This window comes from Sorex araneus, chromosome 4 (genome assembly GCF_027595985.1).
Source record: "Sorex araneus isolate mSorAra2 chromosome 4, mSorAra2.pri, whole genome shotgun sequence".
NCBI lineage: Eukaryota > Metazoa > Chordata > Mammalia > Eulipotyphla > Soricidae > Sorex > Sorex araneus.
This window is the reverse complement of record NC_073305.1, coordinates 134,158,865-134,186,059: the sequence shown is the minus strand read 5'-3', so window position 1 is coordinate 134,186,059 and position 27,195 is coordinate 134,158,865. Positions and strand designations below refer to the sequence as shown.

The window sequence follows — 27,195 nt, the reverse complement described above, 5'->3', positions numbered from 1 at the left end:
GACAGTCAAGAATCAGGGAGGCTGTCTCGTTTGCCAAGGCATCAAAAATCAGATGGGCTGGACACGTAATGCAATTCAGAGACGACCGCTGGACTACAGCCGTTCCCAACTAGATTCTACAGGACGTCAAAAGACTCCGTGGCCGCCCACCACCAAGATGGTCAGACTTATTTGTCAAAACCCTGAGTGAACGATTTGAAGCTCTTCCTGTTCCTGGAGTGAGCAGATATTATTGGACTACACTAGCATGCGACAGGGACAAATGGAGACATTACCGGCGCCTGCTCAAGCAAATCGAAGACCAACAGGATGACAAGTGACAAGTGACCACAATAGAGAGGGTGATCTGCTCTACTCGGTATCAATTCAAAGATTAACATATCTGTAATACCCATACATATCCCCAGAATGATATTTGAATACATGACTGAGTCCCTCTTGGTTCAATCAAGTTGTTATCTATTTATAAAACAAACTCACAAATCTACTCCTTAATTGTCTGCCACAGAGGCAGGGGAAAGGATGGGATGGGGGATGACAGGACGGATATTGGGGACATTGGTGATGGAAAATGCACACTGCTGGAGGGATGGGTGTTTGATAGTTGTATGACTGAAGCTCAATCATGAAAGCTCTGTAACTATCTTATGGTGATTCAATAAAACAAACAAACAAATCCAAATCTATCCCTTGATTTAGCTCAATGGGTTAAGAGCATGTTTTGGGGGGAGCGCGGAAGCGGCATGCGTGCAGGTGGGCTGCGCGCTGCTGCGGGCCTAGGGGCGCTCTCGGGGGGCCGAGGCGGGCGCGGGGCTGCGGCCATGCTGCTCTTCTGCCCGAGCTGCGGGAACGGACTCATCGTGGAGGAGGGCCAGCGCTGCCACCGCTTCGCCTGCAATACCTGCCCCTACGTGCACAATATCACCCGTAAGGTAACCAATCAGAAGTACTCAAAGCTGAAGGAAGTGGATGATGTCCTTGGGGGTGCTGCCGCTTGGGAGAATGTGGACTCAACTGCAGAGCCATGTCCAAAATGTGAACACCCTCGAGCCTATTTCATGCAACTTCAGACCCGATCTGCGGACGAGCCTATGACCACCTTCTACAAGTGCTGCAACGCTCAGTGTGGGCATCGCTGGAGGGACTAGGAAGGACTATGCATGGCAGTTGGTAGCTGTGTCTTTGGGCTCTTTGCCTGGAGGGTCCCTTTCAGTAAGGTCTGCCAGGTCCTCAGGAAGTGTAGCACATCAGCCAGTCAGCACAGAAACTCCTTGCTGTCCAGGAACATCTGTGTTCTGATAGGAGCACCTCAGCTGAGCACGCTGGTGGGTCCTGGTCTCCACTTTTATGTTTATTGGGCAAGTGACATTCTTTTATTATTAATCAACATTCTTACTATATTTCAGCTGTTTGCATCACTAATAGAATAACTTTGTTTGGTGCATTAGTTTCCCTAAGTGTTCTGTTAATTGCAACTTAGTTTGTCAAAATTTATATGGAATTTTAAATTAATAGGAAATGTCCTGGGGCTGGAGTGATAGTATGGCAGGTAGGGTGTTTGCTTTGATCTCCTTCACCCCATAGGGTCCTCCACACCCACCAGGAGCGATCCCTGAGTACAGATCCAGGAGTAAGTGAGTAAGCCCTAAGCACTGCTAGGTTTGTCTCAAAAGAGGGGGAAAAAAAGGAAAGAAAAGGAAAAGTTTAGTGGCAGGATGAAGTTCTCTGTCACAGCACATGTCTCCCTTCTCTTGCACCAGAAATAAAAAAGAAGGGAAAAAAAAGAGCATGTTTTTGTACACAAGAAGCCCAGATTAAATCCTTGGCACCAGATGGATGTGGCCTGATCACAGAACTGGGAGAAACTTCTACCCAAGGACTACAGAGGGTGGCCCCAAAATCAAAATAAAGAAACAAAACAAAAATTTATCCCTGTACAATTTGGTATCTGAATGCATTTCTTTAAACCAAACTAAATCTCTAGATAAAGATAATTATAAGGTAATAATTCTACCCTAATGTGATGCAACTTTCATTCCTTCAACAAATAACACACCCTTCCTCTTTATTATCACATAATTTAAATACTATGATGCGAAATTAATAATACAAAATCCTTTTATATAAAGTAAAACATCTCGGCTCTCCGCCGAGATGTGACCTGGGTGGCCACACGTGTGCGGTCTTTCTGCAGCTGAATGACCATGATCCCAGAGGCCAGCTAAACTACTTTTGGTACCAGCAGCTTCTTGCAGAAATGTCTCTAGACTGTGAATTAAGCCACGGCACCATGCCGCTCCAGGAGGGGAAAGGTCTTTCTCTCTCTGCTTTTCCTTTCTGGTGTGGGGGGAGGGGGATGGTGACCGCCATCTTATAAGGACCACTAAAGAGAGGTACGAGCTTGCAGTGATGCAATTTCTGGCAGAAATTTCCCTGGACTTAGTTACTAAAATACTAAAATACAGAAATCCAAAACTGCATGGCCGTGATAGACCTCATAGCTCTTCATTCTCAGCAATGGAAAACAATGCTTCCTTGTCAGCAGATCTGATTTGGGGTGTGGGGAGACTCCAAACAATAATGTCACTGTGAGTTTTTTTGAAATATTGAATGTAATCAAAGTAAAGAGAAAAGTAAAGTGAAAATTATCAGCTACACAGGCAGTGAGGTGGGGGTGGGGGGAGGTATACTGGGGTTCTTGGTGGTGGAATATGTGCACCGGTGAAGGGATGGGTGTTCGACCATTGTGTAACTGAGACTTAAGCCTGAATGCTTTGTAACTTTCCACATGGTGATTCAGTAAAAAAAAAAATAATAATAAAATAAAGTAAAACATCTCAGGTCATCTAAGAATAATAGAAGGGAAATATACACACATACTTATATCCAAAATAAGATAAAAAATACTCATAAGGATTAGAGCTTTCATTTCTATAGTTAGTCCCATAACTTTAATTGATATTTATAACTCCCATCTTTTACTAGTTATTTTCTATTTCCTTTTCCTTCAGCAAGTACCTCAGCTTATTGTGGTTCTTTACTTGATGGGATGACCCAAACCTTCATTCCTGGAGCATCTTGGGTTGTTAGTGTATCTAGATTGTGTTGGGATTTTCCACTGGCCTTGATCACAGGGTATGGTAATACCAGGGGATCTCCTGTATTCCAGACATACTCTTCCTTACCTCCATTGTGAAGCAGTAGTCCAATTTTCCCTCTGTAGCTAGAATCAGTCACTCCAGTCAGCACAGTAACTCCCTTCTTTGCCTCTTGATTCAGATGCATGAGGAGCCCAAAGTGGCCGGGCGGCAGTCTTAACTTCCAACTCAATGAAATCATTGTTCTGTCTTCTGGTGGAAGCTTTCTTCCCTTTGGACTAAGACCTCCAGGCCAGTCAGAACATAAGGTCACGGGAACAGGAAGCAAAATTTTTGCTAGTGGGTCACTAGGAGTAATAATGAGTGGTACTACTTTTATTTCACCTCTCGATTCCTGGAACTGTAAATTCTGGCTGTTGGAGAAAGCACCAGGCATAAGCAACTTACCACAGATTCTCCTGTTTTGTTAGGAAATAAATTTAGTAATGAGAATTGATTACTGATATGACACAAATTCTAAAGTGTCTTCATAGATATTTCTATTTATTTCTTTGGCACAAATGATTTTTTAAAATTTATATGAAGATCTAGAGCTATAGTACAGTGGCAGGGCACTTGCCTGGAATGTGGCTGTCCCTGGTTTGTTCTTTGGCATCCTATATGGTCCCCTGAGCCAGGAGTGATCTCTGAGCACAGCGCCAGGAGTAAACCCTGAGCATAGCTAGGTGTGGCCTCAGCCCTTAGCCCCCAAAGTGATACTCATAGGCACTGAACTTCCTCTTAGCCTTGTAGTGCTTTTAGCTGTAGCAGACAGCCAACGTTCACTAGACATTTAAGGAAAAAATGTAACTCAGAGGAAAGAGGCTAAGAGAAAGAGAAAAACCTGGAGAAGATGTAGAGGTTGGACTTGGTCTAAATGGGAGTTTGAAAGCAGAATCTCAGAAACCAGAGTAGAAACATTCCTAGCCCAGCAGAATCTAAAATGACCTGGAGTCACGTCAGTTGAAAACTTGAGGGAGTCGGTCCCCAATCATTTTTTTAATTGAATTGCCATGACTTACAAAGTTACAAAAAATATATGATTGGACCCTCTGCGCCTAAAGACTTTGATTCCGGAGTCCTAACACATTTGGGCATCCAGAGCAGCTTCTTACAGCAATGCACTGGGACTGTGAGATGGGCTATGCAATTTCTGGCAGAATTTTCCCTGGACTTTACACAGAAATCCAAAACCGCGCGGCATCTCTTAAGATCTTAAGATGTTAAGACTTAATATCTCTTAATTGTCAGCAATGTGAAACGGTTCCTTTTTAGCAGGTCTGACTTGGGGGAGAAACTCCAAACAATAACAGTGAGTTTTTTGTTGAAATATTGAAGGTAATCAAAGTAGCAGCCATTTCTCTGGTCTGTGAACTAAGCAACAGCCCCATGCTGGCCGAGAAGAGGAAATATTCCTCTTTCCTGGTTGTTTCCCATTTTCAGGGAGAAACTCAGCGTGATGTCCACCATACTATGAGGCATGGGAGGGGGATGAGGGGGAAAAAAAAGGAAAAGAAAAAAGGGAAAAAAAAGAGTTATGTACTTGGAGCAGTGGGGCTACATATCTCCTCATTCTCAGCAATGGAAAACTAATTATCAAATGCTTCCTTGGTAGTAGGGCTGTCTTTCTTGGGGGGAAACTCCAACAATAATAGTGAGTTTTGTGTTGAAATATGGAATGTAATCAAGGTAAAGAGAAAATGAAGTAGAATTCATCAGTTATGCAGTTGGGGGTGGGGGGGCGGGGGCGGGAGGTATACTGGGGTTTTTGGTGGTGGAATATGGGCAATGGTGAAGGGATGGGTGTTTGAATATTGTATAACTGAGACATAAGCCCGAGAACTTTGTAACTTTCCACATGGTGATTCAATAAAAAAATAAAATTAAAAAAACAACAACAAATGTTTCCACAAAGGAAAAAAAAAAGAAATATATGATTGCGTTTCAGGCATATGTTGTTCCAATGCCAATCCTTTCACCAGTGTCCCCAGTTTCCTTCCCACTTCCCAGCATGCCTCGGTAGCAGGTACTTCTCCACACACACCCCACACCACTGTCATAGTGCTCCCTTCCCTAATTTATCCCCCTCACCCGTGCCCCAGTGCCAAGCTTCCTACTGAAGACCAGTTCTCCTGCTCTTGGTTTCTATTGCCATTGGGCACTTAATATTCCCATACAAGTTTTCTTTATATCCTGCATATCACTGTATCTCTGTATCACTGTCATCCTGTTGATCATTGATTTGCTCTAGCGGTCACAAGTAACATCTCCATTCGTCCTAACCCTGAGATTTTAGCAGCCTCTCTTTACTTGTTCTTCCCAGTGGTGCCACATTGAAGGCTCTTTCAGGGTAAGGGGAATGAGATCCATCATTGTTACTGTATTTGGAACATCAAATACACCATGGAGAGCTTGCCAGGCTCTGCTGTGTAGGCAGGATGCTCTCGATACCTTGCCAGGTTCTCTGAGAGGGAGAACTAGTCTATAAGAGGTCACGCTGCTGCAAATATGAAATTATTCTGAATCTGTTTCTGTCTATCTGTCTGCTTTTGCTCAACATGATACTCTCCAGATCTATTCACTCAGCAGCAAATTGCATGCCCTCAACTTTTCTTAAAGCTGTATAATATTCCATTGTGTATATGTACCATAGTTTCTTTGTTCAGTAATCTGTTCATGGGCATTTTTACTTTTGTATGTAGTGCTGTAATGAACATTGGAGTAAGAATGCCGTTTTTGGCAATCAATTTCTCGAATCTTGAGACTCTCCAAAAGAAAAATTATTGGGCTGGGGCAAAGAGTAGTTTCTTCCTATACTCACCACTCCACAGGAAGTGGCACAATACTGCATGAGTTAGGTTGGTGGTGGCTTTGGTGGCAAAGCAGTTTGATAAATTGGCAAATCTGCCATGGCCTCCTTTGGTTACAAGAAGTGAAGAAGGGCCACATGACAAACACAGTGTGTTTGTCTCAAAGCAAACCGGAGCTCTAGAGTGAAGAATGTGTAGCAAGGAAGAAGAAAAGCCAGTTTTGTATTTGGAAATGTCCCTCCACCTTTAAAACTATGCTCTTGGTTCCCCACTGCAGTGAGGGCTTGTATCACTTGTATCACTTGTCCTCCCATTGACCTTCAATTTTCTTGAGTGGGTGCCAGTAATGTCTTCATTTGTCCCTGTCACATGCTAGTGTAGCCCAGTGATATCTGCTTGCTCAAGGGACAGGAAGTACCTCAAACCGTTCATTCAGGGTTTTGACAAAGAAGTCTGACCATCTCGTTGGTGAGCGGCCACTAGGTCTTTTGACGTCCCGTGTAATCCAGTGACATCCAGTGAGGGCTATCAGCTGCTCCCTGATCTAATAGTTCTGGGGAGAGGCGGCCTCTGTGGAGTCCCTCAGCAGTAAGGGATTTGCTCTGTGAAGAGGCAGAACCTGTTTCCTCCACTTTGGTGTCCCTTTGGCTCATCTCAAGCTTGGCAGAGTTGAGAGAACAGAGTGGAGATGCCATGGCCTCTAGCTGATCAAAAAAACAATTCTACTACATGCATAGGAGAAAAAACGGAAACATTTATTGAAGGCTATTAATGACTACCACAGCTGACCTAAATATTTGATTCATTCACCTTCCTCAGGCAAATTTACTTTCTTCTCCCCACCCCTCCTAAGGCAGACAACTCCAAAATTCTGTTTTGTCTAATATAAAGTCCAACCATCTTTGAGGGTCCATAGTAGTCTCTACATGGATTCAATGTGGCCCTATTTGTTCTTTTTTAAAATTTACTTCACTGTATCACTGTCACTGTCATCCCATTGCTCATCGATTTGCTTGTGTGGGCACGAGTAACGTCTCCATTGTGAGACTTGTTGTTACTGTTTTTGGCATATCGAATACACCATGGGTAGCTTGCCAGGCTCTGCCGTGCGGGTGAGATACCCTTGGTAGCTTGCCGGGCTCTCCAAGAGGGATGGGGGAATCAAACCCGGGTCGGCCGCGTGAAAGGCAAACACCCTACCCATTTTGCTATCGCTTCAGCCCTTATTTAATTTTTTTTGGAGTGTCATACCCAACAGTGCTCTATAATCAGAAATTACTCCAGTGATGCTCGAGTGACAATATGGGATGCAAAGAATCGAACCCAGGTAGGTCCACTGCATGCAAGGTAAGCCTCTTACCCATTGTATTACCTCTCTGGCTCCCAATGTAGCCTATTTGGTACAAAAGCCAATGAAATAAAAAAGCAAGGTTATCTTTCCCTATATATTAATACATGATAAATATATATATATATACATATGATATGTATTAATGATGTAACTAGAAGGAAATAATCTCAGGACTGGAAAGACTGGCTGGCAGATGCTAGTACATAGCAAATCAAGAAAATAAAAAAACAAAACAGTGGTTTTAAAACTATTTTTTATGGGGCGTGAGAGATAGTGTAGTGGGTGGGGCATTTGCCTTGCATGTGATAGAACCCTGGTTCAAATCCTGGCACCCCACATGGTCCCCTGAGCATTGCCAGTAATGATCTTGGAGTGCAGAGCCAGGAATAAGTTCTGGACACCATTGGATGTGGCCTTAAAAAAAATTAATTAAACTTTTTTTTCTTTCTTGGAGTCAGAAGGAAGAATTGCTGTGAACAACTGCGATATGTAAAGTCGATTGTGCTATGTAAGTTGTCACTTTGCTTGTTCTCCTGTTGGTCTCATCCTGAGCTGTTATTTATTTTTTTATTTTTGTTTTTGGGTCACACCCGGCGATGCACAAGGGTTATTCCTGGCTCATGTACTCAGGAATTACTCCTGGCTGTGCTCGGGGGACCATATGGGATGCTGGGAGTCAAACCTGGGTCTCGAGGGAATTTTTCAAGGGCCCAGGAGCACAGGGGAAGTGCGATCCTCAAGGTACAGCCAACTTTGGTTAGGGTGAAGGCACTGTGGAGTGGAGACACTGAGGAGGAGGAGATAATGTGATGGACTGTGAGAGTACTCTGTGGGATGCCTGAGGAGGTGGAAGGATGGGAAACTATCCTTGGGGACCAGTAAGCTGTAATGATGCTTTCCTCTTTCCTCACCCTATTTCAGCAACACCCCAATAATTGTAAACTCAAGTTTTATGCTGCTCTCCACTTTCACCTAAGCAACTGATAATTGCTGATGAGAACACTTAATCAGGCCAACTGGTCAACCCTTAAAGTTGTGCCCACAAAACTGAACCAGGCTCTTGTTAGTGTCTGTGTTCTCGTTACACTCACCTAGGACTTGCCTGTTCACTATCCAAAACAATGATCTTATTCTTCTTTTCAAGCCCCCAAACTTTATCGCTTGTTTCTTCATGTGCCATACCCCTCTCAATGCTCAGGGGCCACTCTCAGCTTGGTGCTCCCGACTCACTTCCACTAGTGATGAGGAATCACGTGGTGCCAGGGATCAAACCCAATTTCTAACACATAAAGCTCGTGAACAATCTCTCTACTCCTGCCACAAATTTAGAAAAATACCCATTATATATTTTTTCAAAATTCCCTTTCCACCTCTCTCCTTTTAATGTGTGGTATTTTTTAAAAATACCCCGATGCCTTAATCAGTGTTTACCTTTTAAAAAATTATTATTGTTGTTGGTTTGGGAGCCACACCCAAACCAGTGCTCAGTGCTTACTCCTGGCTCTGTGCTCAGGGATCATTTCTGGTGGGACTCAAGGAACCGTTTGTGATGCCAGCGATCAAACCTGGGTCAACAGTCTGCAAGGTTCTAAGACTGTACTTACTTTACACTCTACTTGCTGTACACTCTTTCCAGCCCCTCACATTTTAAAAATTCCAGGACTAATCACAATGTTTATTTTTTTGTTTTTAATTTTATTTTTGGATTGGTGTCCATACCTGGCAATGCTCAGGTCTTATTCCTGGCTCTCTGCTCAGGGATCACTCCTGGTACGGCTTGCGGGACCATATGGGCTTCTGGGGATAGAACATGCAAAGCAAGCACCCTGTCCCCTATACTATTGCTCTGATGATAGATTTTAAGTGAAAACGAGGGGCCAGATTAGGTGTACAGTGGGTAGGGCACTTGCCTTGCATTCACCAATCAGGTGTCTATCCTCAGCACCCCACATGTTCCTGTGATCTGGAGTGATCCCTGAGCACAAATATGGGATTAAGCCTGAGTACCACTTGTGGCCCCAAAGCAAACAAAGGAAAAACAAACAGTTAAGTTTATGGGTTTTTTTTATTTGTTTTTGGGCCAAACCCAGCAATGCTCAAGTGTTACTCCTGGCGGGGCTTGAGGAACCATATTGGATGCTGGGGATCGAACTCTGGTGGGCTGCATGCAAGGTGTGTGCCCTACCTGTTGTACTATTATTCTGGTTTCCCAAATCTATATTTCTTAAACCCCTTTCTAAGTACAATCCTTTAAAGAGACTAAAACGAAGATTTACTTTCGCCTTTGAAAAATATATTAGGTGAGCAAAATCTTATAAACAAATTTTGATAGATTGACAAATGCCCTGGAACTGGAGGTACAGTTCATCAGCACAGCCCTTCTCTTGCATGTGTAAGACCCTGTATTCCATATCTGCAATATCTGGCAAATAAAACAAACATGTTTCCACAAATGCCCTGAGTCCACTGGTAGCTGAGAAAAAAGAACTTTTCTTTTTTTTTTTTGCTTTTTGGGTCACACCCGGCAATGCACAGGGTTTACTCCTGGCTCTGCACTCAGGAATTACTACTGGCGGTGCTCAGGGGACCATATGGGATGCTGGGATTTGAACCCGGGTCGGCCGCGTGCAAGGCAAATGCCCTACCTGCTGTGCTATCACTGCAGCCTCGAAAAATGAACTTTTCATTTGAATTTTTTTGATTAAGTTATATATTCATGTGGAACAAAAACATTAAAGCACTAACGTTTGCAGTCAATGGTCTCTCCCTTAGCTGTGTTCTGCACTATTCTATTACTCAGGTACTCAATTATTGTGCATCTGTTTTGATACATGCATGAGAATTTAAAAACTTTTTTCTTATACTTTCCTCTCTACCTTTTTGTTTTGTTTGTTTTGGGGCCACAATCATTGGTGCTCAGGGCTTACTTGGCTCTGTCTCTGTCTCTCTCTCACTCACTCTCATAATAAAACTATTTTATTATTCTTCCTGAAACTATTTTCTATGATGGAAGCAAAAATCTAAGCAGCAATCAGAACAAATTTTCTTTTACCTGCAAAAAGCTATTCCTCATTCCATGGTTCCCTGAGAACTCAGGTGGTGGGTACCAGTTCCCATACTGTGTAGATCTAGTGAACTCAGGCACAGCCTGACAGATGTCCAGTGGGGCCACTAACGGTCACACTGTTGTGCCCAAGTTTCAGATCCCCAATTGCAGAGGGACCCAGTCCACACATGATAATGCAAGAGCAAAGTAACTTTATTACTAGCCTGAGCCAGAGCTAGCCCAAGCTAGGGTTCAAGTCTCATCCAACACAGTGGAGTCTTGACAAGGACCCCAACTCCAAATCACAAGCAGATTATATAGGGTTCAGAGTTAAGAAGCAATTTATATACTGATCTATTTTTAGCATTGACCCTATTTCAATGGTGGTCAGCAATTAGACCATGGTTATCAACAGTTTCTAAGGAGGGTACGGTGACCCTTCATGATTGGCCAGACCTAACTGCCCAATTCCTTATCTAGGAACATTACTCAACTGGTAGTTTACCAGAAACTGCAAGTCCTGCTCTGGGGAAACAGAAAATGAGGCCTAGTTGATACTTTATGTAGCTGCAGCTTCTTATGGCTGCTAAGAAGCCTGCTTTTGGGCCTCATATTACAAATAGCTAGGCAAAATTTAAATTCCAATTTTTCAGTTTTATTTGAGTTATCACTTACTAGTCATCATTCTTATAATACCCACATTGTTCCAGATTTAGCCAATGGGAGTCTATTCAAGCAGGATTTTGGTCCCATTATATCCCTATTATTCTTTGAGTGCTTCTTTACTTTCTAGCATAGTAAAATGATCGCAGGCTGAACATTTGCTTTTCTTGCCTTGGTAATAGAATAAATTATTTTCTCAAGGTTCCTTAGATTCTTTGATCAGAGAATGACATTTAGATACCAAGGTCTGGGAACTGTATGTACTCATTATTATTTGGTTGCCTCTGCTATTAGGTCTTCTCAGTGAACAAAACCAGAAAAATGCACACACAAATACATACAAGTGTACACAAGTGTACATTTATGTTTCTGTATGTATTTTAAGACAAATCAGTAGCACTAACACAAACTCAACACAAAACAGTTTGTTCTGCCTTTTCCATTTTATTTTTTTCCTTTTTGGGTTTTGGGGCTATTCCCAGTAGTGTTCAGTGCTTAGTCCTGGATCTATATTCACAGGTCACTTCTGGTGGTGCTCAGGGGATCATATTTGATGCCAGGGATTCAAACCAGAGTTGGCTGCATACAAGTACTCTCTCTTCAGTACTTAAATTAAAAAACAAATAATTTAACATTTGTAACTCCCTGTTCTCATCATAAAAACCTGACCCTTTTATCTTTAAGCTATGGTGCTTCTACAAACTAGTTGTAGTGCTCTCTGGGGTCACACATCAGATTGTAGGGTTTACCTATGCTCCTGTAGTTATTGCTGCTTGCACATGTATTTGTCAAGGTTACACTCTTCACTGAGGCACACAAGTTATGCTTGGGGAGCTAAGTAGGCGTTACTGCAGGGCTTACACATGTGCTTGTCAGGGTTCACACTTCCTGGTTTGTGCATTCATGCATCTTTTAAAGCTGTGTTGTTTACTGGGGCTGCACCTATTTTTTGTTGGTGCCACCAAGGGCTAGAGCGATAGCACAGTGGGTAGGGCGTTTGCCTTGCACATGGGCGACCCGGGTTTGATTCCTCTGTCCCTCTCAGAGGGCCCGGCAAACTACCGGGAGTATCCCACCCGCACGGCAGAGCCTGGCAAACTACCTGTGGTGTATTCAATATGCCAAAAGCAGTAACAAGTCTCACAATGGAGACGTTACTGGTGCCTGCTGGAGCAAATCGATAAACAAAGGGGCCGACAGTGCTACAGTGCCACCAAGGATGACAGACAACAGAGTCGCCAAGGTATTCTTTTACTATTAAAAGTACTATTATATTGGGTGACAGAGTACAGTGAGAGGGTGCTTGCCTTGCATGCGACCAACCTGGGTTTAATCTCAGCATCTCATGGTCCCCCAAGCCTGCCAGGAATAATTCCTGAGCACAGAGCAAGGAGTAACTCCTGAGAATCACTGGGTGAAAAACAAAACAAAACAAAAAACCAACAGAACACAGATCATAATTAAGAGTCTTGCTTATACAAGATTAGTCTGTTTTTAAAGGTAAGCTTCTGAAAGTGGGCTTGCAGAATGAGGGAGATTGTGCATTAGTAATGTTGGTTCTACCACCCTTAATTCCTTTACAAGAGGTTTAATAATACACACAATGGTGCCTTAAAAAGAACAACAACAACCTCATAATGGGTGCTTGCCTTACATGAGGTTGACCAGGGTTAGATCCTCAGGACCCTATATGGCCCCTGAGCCCCGTCAGGAGTGATTCCTGAGTGAAGAGCCAGGAGTAAACCCTGAACATAGCCGGGTGTGCCCCTGCCAAACCTAAATCAAAACAAAGAACCCCCAAAAAACCCTCTTATGAATAGTAAGTCAAGGGTCAAGGAGGTAGCTCAAGAGTACTTAGCATTTGTGAGACCCCTGAATTTGGTCCCAGGTAACAAATGTTACCATTCAGCACACTGGTATGTCCTGGTGGCTCTCAGCAGTGCCCAAGTATCCAACTGTCCACAGATCATCAATTGTCAGTCCTGAGGATCATCATGAGGAATGGCCCTGCATTTCCTCTCACAGCTCTATCTAAAAAATAACAAGGGCAGGTGAGAGATAGTATAGGGTACAAAGCACTCGCTTTGCTTGGGACCAACCCCTGTTTGAATCCCAGCTTTGCCAGAATAACCCCTGAGAACAGAGTCAGGAGTAAGCCCTGGGTATCCCTGTGTGTGGGGCTCAAAACCTAAAAAACAAAACTCCCCCAAACCAAAAGAAAAGTAATTTCTATACACAGAAAGACCTAAAATTAGGGGGCATTTCAGAAAATTAAGACAACTCGTAGACACTTTCGGAAATACACTTATTGTTATACAAATCAAATATCCTACCAATTTACTTTCTTGGGGGCAGGGGAAATGAAATAAAAGTAACCATCATTAGCACATCTAGTAACCAAAGACAATAATCAGATTGAGTAAAAAGTAACTCTAAGAAACCTCAGATAGGTAAATTCTGCCTTTATGTTAAAACAGGGCAAAGACTTTGTAATTTACAGCCTGAAATATGGAAGCAAGAGAAAATAAAGCAAATCTGGGTAGGGAGAGGGAAGGAAACTTGATTAGCTTGGTGAATAATGCTGACACTTATGGTGGATTTGGAGTGGGAATATTCTGTCACTGTCACTGTCATCCCCTTGCTCATCGATTTGTTCAAGAGGGCACCAGTAACATCTCTCATTGTGAGACTTATTCTTACTGATTTTGGCATATCCAATACGCCAGGGGTAGCTTGCTAGGCTCTGCCGTGTGGGGACGATTATCTCAGTAGCTTGCTGGGCTCTGAGAGGGGCGGAGGAATCAAACACCGGTCAGCCTCGTGAAAGGCCAACCGCTTTGCTATAGTGGGAATATTGAATGATTGAAATTTTGTTATTAAAAGTTTTGTGTAGCACTGTCACACTGTAGCACTGTCGTCCTGTTGTTCATCGATTTGCTCCAGCAGGCACCAATAACGTCTCCATTGTGAAACTTATTACTGTTTTTGGCATATCCAATACGGCATATGTATGTTCTTTCCTGGTTGAATAAAATCTTTCAGCCGGGAAAGAAATTTTCTTGGTCAGATACTTGTCAGCAACTTTTCCAGATCATGGTCTTAAGTTCTTTTTATGGTTCAGTGATGGTATGAGGACTCTTCTGTGATGGCCTTGGATATGACAGAAATTGAATGGGAGTCTGGGATGGGGCAGTTTGCCTAGGATTTTCCGGGATTTTGCACCAAACGTGCTGCATCCTAGAAACTTCTTCAATCACTAGCAAATAGACGATTACTCCTAGCTTAGGACTAGGCTACAGAGCGGAAGAATTTAGATGCTCACTCTCCAACACAGCACCCCTAGTCTGTGGGGGCTATCATATGAAATAAAATCCAAGTCAATTCTTGGGGCCAGGCAGACAGCTCAGAGGGTTGAATCACAGGTGGGACTAGGGTTCCATCTTTAGGACCGCTTGGTCCTCCGAGAAGAAAACCTTCAGCTCTTCGGTCTCACTAGCCATAATAGGCTAATATGAAAGCTTCCATCACCCTTAAGTGAAGGCACTGATGTAGACGGGTTCGAGGGGGGTTTTAAGTTTGGAAGCCACTGGCCACTAACAACTGCAGCGTTTCCAAATAGGATGAATAAAAATCAGGTTTTCACATACTAAATTAAGAAAGACCTGCAAAAAAAGGAGCCCAGCAAGCAGGATCTTTGGGGAACTCGCACGTCCTTCCTTCCTTCCCACGCTAGCAGCCTTTTTTTTTTTTTTTAAGAGGGGCTGAAGTTCAAAGACTTCTAGAATGCCTAGGAGTAACGGTGGTGTGATCGAGGGTCAGACGCAGTAAGACTTCACTGTTCAAAGGCGGGACGTTTGCAGTTGCAGCGCGGTCTGACCCAAGCTTGTTAGCCCACAGACAGGGGCCACTTCGGCTCTCTTGCGGCCCCGCGCCAGCCGGCTGACGCCAAGCCGGAGCGCCATGAGCGTTCACGCATGCGCGCGGGTAGGCGGTGCCCGGCAGCCAATGGGGCGGGGCGCCGCGCGCAGGGGGCGGGGCCGTGACGCGAGTCCCTCGTGACTCCGCTCCGGGCCTGCGCCCGCGGAAGCCGGAAGCCGCGGCCGTGGGCCGACGCGGGGAGCGTTCTTGGCTGGTGGGGCGGGGTGGGTGCCCCGCGATGGGTCCGGACCTGACCGGCACGCGGCGGAGGAGGTCTCCGCTGCCGCCGCCGCCGCCGCTGCTGCTGCTGCCGCTGCTGTGGTCGGAGCTGATCCCGAGCGCGCTCTCCTCGGGCAGCAGCCCCAGCTGGGTCCGCCACGACCTCCTGTCGGAGCAGCAGTTCCTGGAGGTGCAGGACTTGTCCCTCACCCTGTTGCAGGGTGGCAGGCCGGGGCCGCTGACGCTGCCCACCGACCTGCCGGACCTGGACCCCGAGTGCCGGGAGCTGCTGCTGGACTTCGCCAACAGCAGCGCCGAGCTGACCGGGTGCCTGGTGCGCAGCGCCCGGCCGGTGCGCGTCTGTCAGACTTGCTATCCCCTCTTCCAACAGGTCACCAGCAAGATGGACAACATCACCCGAGCTAGGGTGGGTAGAGAAGTACAACGCCTTCCCCTCTCCCTCCTCCGCCCCCCCGGACCTCAGGCGTGGAGAGGGTCGGGTCGGGAGAGGAGGAGAAAGGAGGAGGCTTGTAATGATGGCTAACTAGGGGTGGGGGAGGGTGTCTGTGTGTGTGTGTATCTGGAATAGGGTGGGGGCTGAGGATGTCAGTTTCCCCTTCTAAGGAAACGGGGTTAGAGTTTAGGCCACCAGGAAAGAAAGCGACTTTGTAGGTTCGGGAATTTGGGTGCCTTGCCGCCGTGGCTGCTTGTTGGGCCCCCTCTTGGTACAGATTTGCAGCTAGGTATGACGAGTCAGTTTTCTTGGGGCTCCTGCGGCTCTTAATTCTTCCTTCATCTCCTTAAACAAACCCCTCCGGCCGGACCCCACTGCTGTGCAGCAGCTTCTTTCAGGGTTCACCTGGAGTTCGCTCCCAGGCAGAACCCCAACCCGGCACTCTTACGCGTTGGTGTTTGGAAGAGAGCGAGAGCTTTGCATCCAGAGAGCATCTCAGATCCACCCCTCTCTCGCAGCGTGACCTCGGGTTGATGATCTTCGACTCTGTAAAAGGGAAAAAAAACAGTTACTGAGGTGGTCTTATGTACAGGGGTTAAAAGACACGAAGTGGTGAGCGCCTCTTCGTGATGAAGACCGTGTGGACACGGCCGGCCAGGAGTCTCCTGCTCTGGGCAGGTTTCAGGTGCTAGTGCCCACCTGGCAGATGAGCGTTGAAGGCACTCGTAGGAAACTGGCACGTGCTAGGACTTCTCAGTGATTGGGAGCTAGATTTGAAGGCATGTCAGTTTGCCCTTCTTTCTTAAAGGCTTTCTGAGAGCCTTTTTTTTTTTTTTTCTTAAAATTCTTGGGCCACACTGGGTGGTGCTCAGAAGAACTATATGTGGGGCCAGGATTCGAAATGGGGTTGACTGCATCTGAGGGATGTGCTTTACCCAGAGCGTTTTTTTTTTTTTCTGTCTTCTGCCAGAGGGCTTTAGTTTAGAATAAAGAAAAGGACCCATAGGAACTTAGGGGTTTGAGAACAGGAAAGAATTAGTGTCGCGGTTGGGGAGTCACAAGGGGTAGGCATCCTGTGCCTGAGAGAGGAAGCAGGAGGTATGCATTGTGTGGGGGAACAGCAAAGTTCCGCTTGTATGGAGAGGACAAGTAGTCTCATGAAGATGTGACAAATCATAGATGATTTCACAAGATAGAAACTTGTAAATAATTGAGTCTCGTTTTAAGACAGCCTAAAACTGTTTTTCCCCCTCTTTTTAGGTAAATGGAAGATGTTTATCTTTAATGGAGGTGGGGGAGGGGAAGTACACCCAGGGGTACTCTGGGGTTACTCTTGGCTCTGTGCTCAGTGATCACTCCTGGAAGTATTCGGGGACTATATGTGGTGCTAGAGATTCAACCTGGGTGGGCTGCATGCAAGGCAAATCATCTACCCAGTGTACCATCTCTGGTTCCTGTTAGATTTTTTAAAGTTTAACTGTTCTTGATTTTAGGGGGGAGTAGATATTATTTGATTATGGCATTTTTGATTGCTACATATTTTAAAATGGTTTCCTTTCTAATATTTAGGAACTTTATAAAGTCTAGTTTCTGCTTTTTCTATTAGGTTTTGGTTTTGATTTCAAGGTTACTACTTGGGCTGGAGCGATAGCACAGCGGTTGGGCTTCCGCCTTTCACGCGGCCGACCCGAGTTCGATTCCTCCGCCCCTCTCAGAGAGCCCGGCAAGCTACTGAGAGTAGTGAGCCCACACGGTAGAGCCTGGCAAGCTACCCGTGCATATTGGATATGTCAAAAACAGTAACAAGAAGTTTCTCAATGAGAGACGTTACTGGTGCCCAGTCAAACAAATCGATGAGCAACGGGATGACAGTGACAGTGACAGTGACTTGGGCTGGAGCGATAGCACAGTGGGTAGGGTGTTTGCCTTGCATGCGGCTGACCCCGGTTCGATTCCTCCACCCTTCTCTGAGAGCTCGGCAAGCTACCAAGAGTATCTCGCCCGCACAGTAGAGCCTGACAAGCTCTCCGTGGCGTATTCGATATGCCAAAAACAGTAACAAGTCTTGTAAAATGAGCTGTGAGGGGCTAGAGAAATGGCTCAATAGGCTAGGTACATGCTTTGCGTGCGCAAGAACAAGGTTCAGCCCCTGGCACCATCAGGTCCCCATGAGTACCATAGGAAGTGACTAACTGCTGCCCAGGTAACTCTAAACCAAAAATTAAGTTGGTAAGGACTAGGTGTGTCCCAGATAATTTGCCTTGCATGTGTGAGGCCTAAGTTTGATTTCCAGCACCAATAAGTAAAAAAAACTGGTGATGTTTACTCATTTTGTATTCTATTAAATAATGTGTATTTCTTGGTTTTTTAAAAGGTAAATTCATTAGAAGAACAGTAAAATTCTGGAGTTTCTGTGTTCTGTTGTAAAGGAAGGAACGGGAGACAATTATTTTGATTAATATTTTAATTTCTCCATCCCTCTTGGAGAACCGGGCAAGCTACTGAGAGTATCCTGCCCACATGGCAGAGCCTGGCAAGCTACCTGCGGCGTATTCAGTATGCCAAAAGCAGTAACAACAAGTCTCACAATGGAGACTTTACTGATGCCTGCTCAAGCAAATCAACGAAAAATGGGACGACAGTGCAGTGCTAATATTTTAATTAATTATTCACTTTTTGGTCCACACCTAACTGTGGACTGTGGCTTATTCCTGGGTCTGTGCTCAGGAATTACTCCTGGTGCTCCAGGGGGACCATATATGATACTGGGATTGAACCTGGTTGGCTGTATGCAAGGCAGATCTCTCCGGCCCAATTCCTAAATAAATTTAAAAGCTATTTTATTATTTATCCACAAAATATATATACAAAATACTTACCACAAGATAAGTGTTTTGTGGATATGTAATTTAATTCCCTGGTTAAGCTAAGAATTACACAGAAGTATAAAAGTTGTATTTTCAGTATTTCTAAAAGAAAGATTCATAGTTTAAAGATAAAATTAAGCAAAAGCCACATTAATAAAATAATAGCAAATTGTATCTTTAAAAAGTTTATTTTTAAAAAGGATAAACCGTAATTATATACCATAATGAAGTGGCTAGGTAGTCACACCCACAAACTGCCCCCACCCCCTGTAATCCCATCAATGGCAAAGATCCAGAGACAAACAAAGCTCCCAGAAGTGCATGACCGCATTTGCGGCTGCACAATCTCTTATTGTCTAGTTCTCCTTCTCGGAGAACTCGGCAAGCTTCCAAGAGGATCCTGTCCACATGGCAGAGCCTGGTGATGCTCCCTGTGGTGCATTCATATGCCAGAAACAGTAACAATGATGGGTCTCATTCCCTTGATTCTGAAAGAGCCTCCAATTCGGCACCTTTGGGAAGGACGAGTAGAGAGGCTGCTAAAATCTCAGGGCTAGGACGAATGGAGACGTTACTCGAGCAAATTGATGAACAACGGGATGACAGTGATACAGTGATATATTTAATTTAGGGGGACTCCCAAGCAGTGCTCAAGAGTTCTGGATGCCTCACAGTTTGCAGCCAACTGATCCTTTGATTTCATACAAGGGCCTGAGGATGGTATGCTGCTTTGGCCCTGCAGTACTGGGGGGACCTAGGACCACCTCAGTAGTGCTCTGGGGCCTCCAGGACGGCACCCTTAATGGTTGGGGACTGTGTGGTGTCAAGAGTTGAACCCAGGCTGGGTACGTGCTAGGTAAGCTAGATGTACTATACTAGCATGTGTTAGTTTATACTCTCTGTATATTCTCTATACTATCTCTCAGTCCCATGAGATGTATTTTATTTTTATTTATTTATTTATTTTGCTTTTTGGGTCATACCTGGCGATGCACAGGGGTTACTCCTGGCTTTGCACTCAGGAATTACCCCTGGCCGTGCTCAGGGGACCATATGGGATGCTGGGATTTGAATCTGGGTCGGCCGCATGCAAGGCAAACGCCCTGCCCGCTATGCTATCTCTCCAGCCCCCCATGAGATGTATTTTAAAGCTTTCGTCTGGTAGGTAAGTGTACAGAATCACATGCCTTTTAATGCCATCTGTGCCAGTGGAGGAGGGCAGAGAGGAGATGGGAGGGAAAGAGCAGGTATGGGAGATGAAGTAGGGGCCTTTTGGAGTGGTAAGGGAAATAGTGTGACCTGGCTACTTGGGGTTCTTTGTGGAGAGAAATGGATTCAGTTCAGAGGTATCTAGGAAGCACTCTTAGTAGCTTGTTGAATGTAGGGAGTGGGGACGGAAAGAAAATGATTTCTAAGGTTTTAATGAAGAGCAGCTAGGGAGAAAAGCTCTTATTATTCAGATGGGAGTAGGAAGGAGCCTCTATGGCAGAAATGGGAAATTCATTTTGAACTTGTTGATTTAGAAGTGTTTATGAAACATTTCAGTGGAGATAAGGCATGTATGGTTGAACTACAGATCTACAGATCAGAATTGTAGGTTGTACATTTGGGAGTGGACTGGAGAGATAGCACAGTGGGTAGGGCATTTGCCTTGCACGTGGCTGATCTGGGTTCAATTCCTCCATTCCTCTCAGAGAGCCTGGCAAGCTATGAGAGTATCCTGCCCACACGGCAGAGCCTGGCAAGCTACCCGTGGCATATTTGATATGCCAAAAACAGTAACAACAAGTCTCACAATGGAGATGTTACTGGTACCTGCTCGAGCAAATCGATGAGCAGCGGGACGACAGTGCTGCAGTGTGACAGTGCAGTGCTACATTTGGGAGTAGTCAAATGAAAAATAGCATTGGCACCTTCGGGATGGATGAAACTTAATGAGTAAGAAATGGTGAGTTGAAGTTTGGGTTAGAGCAGAGCTTCCCAGATTTATGAGGCCTATTCCCCTCTTTTCAAAGGGAAAAATAATCTCTGTCGCCCCCACCCCCAATTAACTAATCAGCTTCTTTCAGAAATTGATGCCCCCCCGTGCTCCCCAGGTTTACTTGAGGTTATTGCAGCTCCTGGCTGATTCCAGTGTGCCCCCCCTTAACTGGGGCCCAGTGTCTCCACTTTGGAAACCACAGGGTTGGAGGATCACGTTCAAAATAGACTGAGGAGGAGTAGTCAGAGAGGTGAACAGAAATCAGGAGTATTTCACCCTGTACATCAAGGAAAAGGGAAGGGGAGATGATCTGTGTTCAGTCCTGCTAAGTGGGCAGAAAGAGACTCTCTCTGCAGTTGTACGAGAGCAGTTCTCGTGGAGAACCTGGGGACGGAAGGGAGACTAAGTAAAGTAGATAGAGGACGAGGAAGTGGGAAGAATGAATTTAGCTATTGAAGAGAGTTTAGCCTGGAAGAAGAAAGAGAAAAAAGAGGTCTCTTAAAGAGGAATGTGGAATTCAGAAGCTTCTTTCCTTCTTTCTCTTCCCCTTCCCCCACCCCCCGCCTTTTCTAAGATGGAAGAAACTGATCAAATCAACACATGAGTAGGAATCAGCAAATTCGTAGGAATACTCCGACAGAAGGTGAAGATATAGGAAGAGAGTGGAAATTTTAACAAGGTCAGTTTCCTAAGAAGGCAGATTAGATGGGCTCTGGGGTAGGCAGTGAGTTGAGCGAGTCCTGGAAAGAAGTTCAGAGTGAGATTGGGTGAGGAGCAAGTTTCAGCTTGATGGTGCCCATCTATACAGTCAATGAACGAGGTGGCTGACTGTCCTCTTGAGAATGAAAGGTGCGAAGGATATCAGGGTTTCAGGGATAGTGGAAAAGATTGCAAATACTTTAGTATTTAAGTAGTGGGGAAAAGCAGGTAGGAAAGTGAGGAGTGTCTTTGGAATTATGGATTAATTGTGGAAATAAAGATTGCATGAATCCGGAAAGATAATTCTACCTCAAGTTGTTTTGAGGATTAGAGTTACTATTTATTTATTTACTTACTTATTTATTCGATTTTTGGGTCACACCCAGCGATGCACAGGGGTTACTCCTGGTTCATGCACTCAGGAATTACTCCTGGCTGTGCTCGGGGGACCATATGGGATGCTGGGAATTGAACCCGGGTCGGCTGTGTGCAAGGCAAATGTCCTACCTGCTACCCCCTAGAGTTATGTTTTTGGAGCACTTGTTTATTCAAAAAAAAAATATATATATATATTAGGTTTTTTTGATCACACCCAGTGATGCTCAGGAATCACTCCTGGCAGTGCTTGGGGGCCCATATGGGCTGCTGGGGATTAAATCTTGGGTCGGCCACATGCAAGGCAAATGTCCTACCCCCTTTACTATCGCTCCAGGACCCTGTAGCACTTTTTCTTTTCTTCTTCTTCTGTGGTGCCAGGGAGCCAATCCAGAACCTTGCATAGGCAAGGCAGGTAGCCCTACCACTGAACTTCAACTCTGGCTCAAAAGTTGATTGTTTGCCAAATTGAGAGAGTTTGAGGTTTTTAAAATTCATTTACTGTTTGGTGCAGTGCTTGGAATCAAAGTCCGGACCTCACATGCAATGCAAATGCTTTCCTGCTGAGCCACTTCCCTGCCTCCAAGTATGGGGCATTTAGAACAATTCAGTGCTTAACATTTACTCCATCATCACTGGGATTAGTTTTCACTTTCTGGGCATTTCTTCACCATTGTTCTATGGCTCTTAAACTATGGATGTATTCTGGTTAGTCTTTTCCAACTCCTCGCTCTATAGATTGTGACCCAGACCTGTGTTACCCAAACTCTGCTTTTCATGTCACCCTCCAAATATTTTAAAAAGTTTTTCATTGTCTGTCTCAGGACTTTCAAGACCCTTTACGTTGTGCTGATTTCTCCCTCTGATGTCTCTACTTTCAGAGGCTCCCTCCACTTTAGGTAGGTGGGCCTGCTGAATACGCCCTGGGACCAGATATTCATTTTCACACTCACCCTTTGATTTTACTCTTCCATCTGGGATCCTCTCCCCTTGCTTGGTATAGTGCTTAATTTAAATCCCACTTCCTTTATGAACTCTTCTTTTTTTCCCTTACCTAATTTTAATGCTCAGTTCTTGTCCAGCATGATCATTTCCAACTGTTATTGTCGTATCGGTCCCTTCTCTATCTTTCCTTCCCTCTTTCCCCCACACACTTGTGGTAGATTTCAGTAATTGATTAGTTCTCCTAGCCCCTGTTTTCCCTGGCCCTGGATATTAGTCTTCTATTATATATGTGTGTGTGTGTGTGTGTGTGTGTATGTATGTATGTATGTATATATATATATTTTTTAAATATGCCACAAATGAATGCAGTCATTCTATATCTGTCCCTTTCCTTCTGACTCATTTCACTCATCTTGATACTCTTCATGTGCATCCATTTATTTCATGACTTCATTTTTCCTAACAGTTGCATAGTATTCCATTGTGTAGATGTGCCATAGTTTCTTTATCCATTTGGGCCCTCAAGTTGTTTCCAGATTTTGGCTATTGTGAATAGTGCTGCAATGAACATAGGAGTGCAGATGGTGTTTCTGGTGTGTGTTTTTGGGCATCCAGGGTATATTCCCAGAAGTATTGCTGGGTCAAATGGGAGTTCAATTTTTAGTTTTTTGAGGAATGTCCATATTGTTTTCCAATAAGGTGGTATCAATTGGCATTCCAACCCACAATGAAGGAGAGTCCCTTTCTCCCTGCATCCATGCTAGCACCGTTTCTCATTTTTTTGGATGTGTACCAGTCTCTGTAGTGTGAAATAATATCTCGTCGTTTTTTTTTTTTTTTTTTTTTTTTTTTTGCTTTTTGGGTCACACCTGGTGATGCACAGGGGTTATTCCTGGCTCTGCACTCAGGAATTACTCCTAGCGGTGCTCAGGGGACCATATGGGATGCTGGGAATCGAACCCAGGTTGGCCGCGTGCAAGGCAAACGCCCTACCCGCTGTGCTATTGCTCCAGCCCCCTTATTGTTGTTTTGGTTTGCATCTCCCTGATGATTAGTGATGAAGAGCATTTTTTATGTGCCTTTTGGCCATTCAAATTCCTTCTTTGAGGAAGTTTCTGTTCATTTCTTCTTCCCATTTTTTGATGGGGTTGGAGGGTTTTTTCTTGTAAAGTTCAACCGGTGCCTTGTATATCTTTGATATTAACCTCCTATCAGAAGGGTATTGGGTGAATAGCCTTTCCCATTCTGAAGGCTGTCTTTGATCATCACTGTTTCTTCTGAGGTGCAGAAGCGCCTTAGTTTAATGTAGTCCTATTTGTTTATCTTTGCTTCCACTTGCTTGGTCAGTGGTGTTTCGTCTTTGAAGATACCTTTAGCTTCAACATTGTGAGGGTTTTAGCCTATGTTTTCTTCCATGAACCTTATGAATTCGGTATGAACTCTTTCTTAATTTCCCCCACCTACAATGGGGTGGTTACATCTATAATCAACTAAGTTACTTATTGAACATCTGTGTATGCTATACTGTCACGATTTTTAACCAACTAGCCCTCAGCAATTTAAGGACTGATCACATATATAACTACATGCACTGAAGTACTTGAAGTTGATAGCTAGGAGGTTGGAAATAGCTTATGTCAGATATTATTACAAGGCTTATGCTAAGTTATCTTTTACTTCAGCAACTATTAAACTCGTGGTTATGATACAGAAGTATATAGAGGCTACCTTAGCTGCCAAGGATTGTCTGCTAGTGACCCAAGATTGTCTGATCTTTCAGGACATGAGCTATTTAAGAAGCTGTAATTGGGGTCTGAAGAAATGGTAGAGCTGATGGATACTAGTCCATCCCATGTTGTTCCATGAGCACCTCCAGGAGTGATCCTTGAATGCAAAGCCAGGAATAAGTCCAGAGCACTACCAGTGTGGCTGAAGAAAATAAAATAATGTAAAAAATTATTATTACTTTTGATTGAATGACCATGAGATACACAGTTAGAAAGTTGTTCTTAATTGGGTTTCAGTCATAAAGTGTTCCAACACCTGTCCATTCACTAGTGTACATTTCCCACCACCAATGTCCCCAGTTTCCCTGCTATCCCCTTTCCACCCCCATCTGGATGCCTTCCAGCCTGTCTATATTTATTTATTTAATTTATTTATTTATGCCTATATGGCAGTCTCTCTCTCTTTCTCTCTCTCTCTCTCTCTCTCTCTCTGTTCTCCTACCCCCTTTTGGGCATTATGATTTACAATACAGGTATGAAAAGATTATCAGATTATCAGGTTTGTCCCTTTACCTACTTTCAACACTCAGTTCTTGTCCAGAGTGATCATTGTCATATAGTAGTCCTTTCTCAATACTAACCACTCTCGCCACTCTCATATACTTGTAGCAAGCTTCCAACTGTGGTCCAATCTTCCTAGCCCTTGTTCCTACTGTTCTTGTGTAGTATACTCATACTATTTTTTTTTATATCCCACAAATCAGTACAATTATTTTATGTCTGTGTCTCTCCTTCTGACTCTCACTCAGCATGATACTCTCCATGTCCATCATTTATAAGCGAATTTTATGACTTTGTTTTTCCTGGTGGCTGCAGAGTATTCTATTATGTAGATGTTTAGTTTCTTTATTCATTCATCTATTCCTGGGCACTCAGGTTGTTTCCAGATTCTGGCTATTGTGAATAGTGCTGCAATTAACGTAGAAGTGCAGAAGACACTTCTGCTGTGTGTTTTTGGGCCCCCAGGATATATTCCCAGAGTGCGATTGCTAGGTCTTATAGAAGCTCAGTTTCTAGTTTTTTTGAGGAATGTTCATATTGTTTTCCAAAAAGGCTGGACCAGTTGGCATTCCCACCAACAGTGAATGAGTGCCCCTTTCTCTTTGCATCCAAGCCAGCACTGGTTGTTCTTGTTCCTTTTGATATGTGCCAGTCTCTGTGACATGGAATGGTATCACATTGTTGTTTTGATTAGCATCTCCCTGATGATTAGTGATGTAGAGCATTTTTTTCCTTATGCCTTTTGACCATTTATATTTCTTTGAAGAAGTTTCTGTTCATTTTTTTCTCCCCATTTTTTGGATTGGGTTGAAGTTTTTTTCTTGTAAATCTCCACCAGTGCCTTATATATCTTTGATATTAGCTGCTTATCAGTTGGATATTAGGTAAATAAAAAACTTAAAAAAAAGAAGGTAATAGAAATTATTGTCATTGGATGATAATGCTCTGAAAGCAATTTTAAGAATGGGACCTCAAAATGTGTTGTTTAATTCACTGTTTTAAAGCATTTATTTATGTTGGTGCATCTTTTAATAAGGTAATAAAACTAAGTTATAATGAACTTTATATATGGAGAGAGAGAGAGAGAGAGAGAGAGAGAGAGAGAGAGAGAGAATTTCTTTTGTTTTGCTTGTGGAGGGGCCATGCCTGGTGGTACTTGGGTTATTCCTGACTCTGGCTCTATACTCAGGAATCACTCCTGGGGTTGCTCAGGGCACTGTATATGGTGCTTGTGGTTGAACATCGTCAACTGTGTGCAAAGCAAGTGCCTTACCCACTAAACTATCTCTCTGGCCCTCAGAGATCTTAAAGCAAGGATTATGTCCCTTTTCTCTTTCCTCATCCCACACACTGACAGTTTCTTCCTAGAGAATGGACTCTCCTCTCTAATTATCCATCACATTAAATTCTTTTCCTGTCTATGGGGGCTTCTAAGAGCCCAGTGTTGGTGGCATAGTTTACTTATATTTTAAATCCTTAAAACTCCGGGGGTTGTTTTGCCTTGGGTTGCAGGGGCAGTCCCTTTGTGGTGTTATGCTATGGAGCTACTCCAGGGGGTGCCTGGGGACCATGTGGGATTGAACCCAGGGCTCCTGCATGAAGAGCATATGATCTGGCTCTTTAAGCCATCTCCCTGGCTCCCAAATTCCAGAACTTTTTTTTTTGTGTGTGGGGGAGGCACATCCCGTGATACTCAGTTGTTACTCTACTCTTGGTTCTGCACCCAGAAATCACTCCTGGCAGTGCTCAGGGGACCATGTGGGATGCCAGGGGACCTTATGGGATGATGGGATAAATAACCGCATGCAAGATGAGCACCTTGCCCAGTACTTTCACTTCACCATGAAAACTCCAGGATTTTTTTATTGTTTGTCATTTGTGACCACACCCAATAGTGCTGGGTGTTACTGGCTTGGTATTCTGGGGTAACTCCTGATGGTACTTAGGGATGTGGTGCTGCAGAATGAACTCCCAAAGCATGTACTCCAGGCGCTCTTTTGAGAATCTCCCATGCCCTCCAGGATTTATTTTGGCAAAGGGAACGCCACTCCCCCCCAACCCCCAGTGCTGTGGGGGCACACCCAGAAAAGCTTAGGAACTTTTTTTTTTTTTGCAGGGATTGCAGCGGGTAGGCAGTGGGGACACATCTGGCAATGCTCAGGGGTTGGGTTATTCCTGGCTCTGCACTTAGGAATCATTCCTAGTGGTGCATGGGGGAGCATATGGGATGCCAGGGAATGAACCTGAGCAGCCACGTGGAAGGCAAATGTCCTCTCCACCCGCTTTAATATCTCTTTGACCCATCAGGGACTGTTCTTGGCTCAGAATGATCCATGATGATGCTCAGGGGACCATTTGTCATGCCTGGGATCAATCTGTGTTAGCTATTTGCTGTCTTTGCTCCTGTACTATTTCTCCAGCTGCATCCAGGATCTTTTAGTG

At 44.3% G+C, this 27,195-nt stretch overlaps 2 protein-coding genes across 2 annotated transcripts in view; both read left to right on the top strand.

Annotated features, from left to right (window-relative positions):
* The first annotated feature begins 750 nt into the window (after positions 1 to 750).
* Positions 751 to 1,775, top strand: LOC101554557 (DNA-directed RNA polymerase III subunit RPC10-like). The gene has a single exon (XM_055136388.1). The coding sequence runs from the start codon at positions 822 to 824 to the stop codon at positions 1,146 to 1,148; it is 327 nt and encodes a 108-aa protein (XP_054992363.1). The 5' UTR covers positions 751 to 821; the 3' UTR covers positions 1,149 to 1,775.
* A 13,297-nt stretch (positions 1,776 to 15,072) lies between these two features.
* Positions 15,073 to 27,195, top strand: part of OSTM1 (osteoclastogenesis associated transmembrane protein 1) — a 35,948-nt gene continuing 23,825 nt past the window's right edge. The window contains exon 1 of the mRNA XM_055135065.1: positions 15,073 to 15,571. Coding sequence (XP_054991040.1) covers positions 15,164 to 15,571 — 408 coding nt within the window. The 5' untranslated portion in view covers positions 15,073 to 15,163. The remainder of the gene's footprint in view (positions 15,572 to 27,195) is intronic.

Coding starts and splice junctions, on each gene's coding strand:
- LOC101554557 (XM_055136388.1), top strand. CDS start 822: ATGCTGCTCTTCTGCCCGAGCTGCGGGAACGGACTCATCGTGGAGGAG.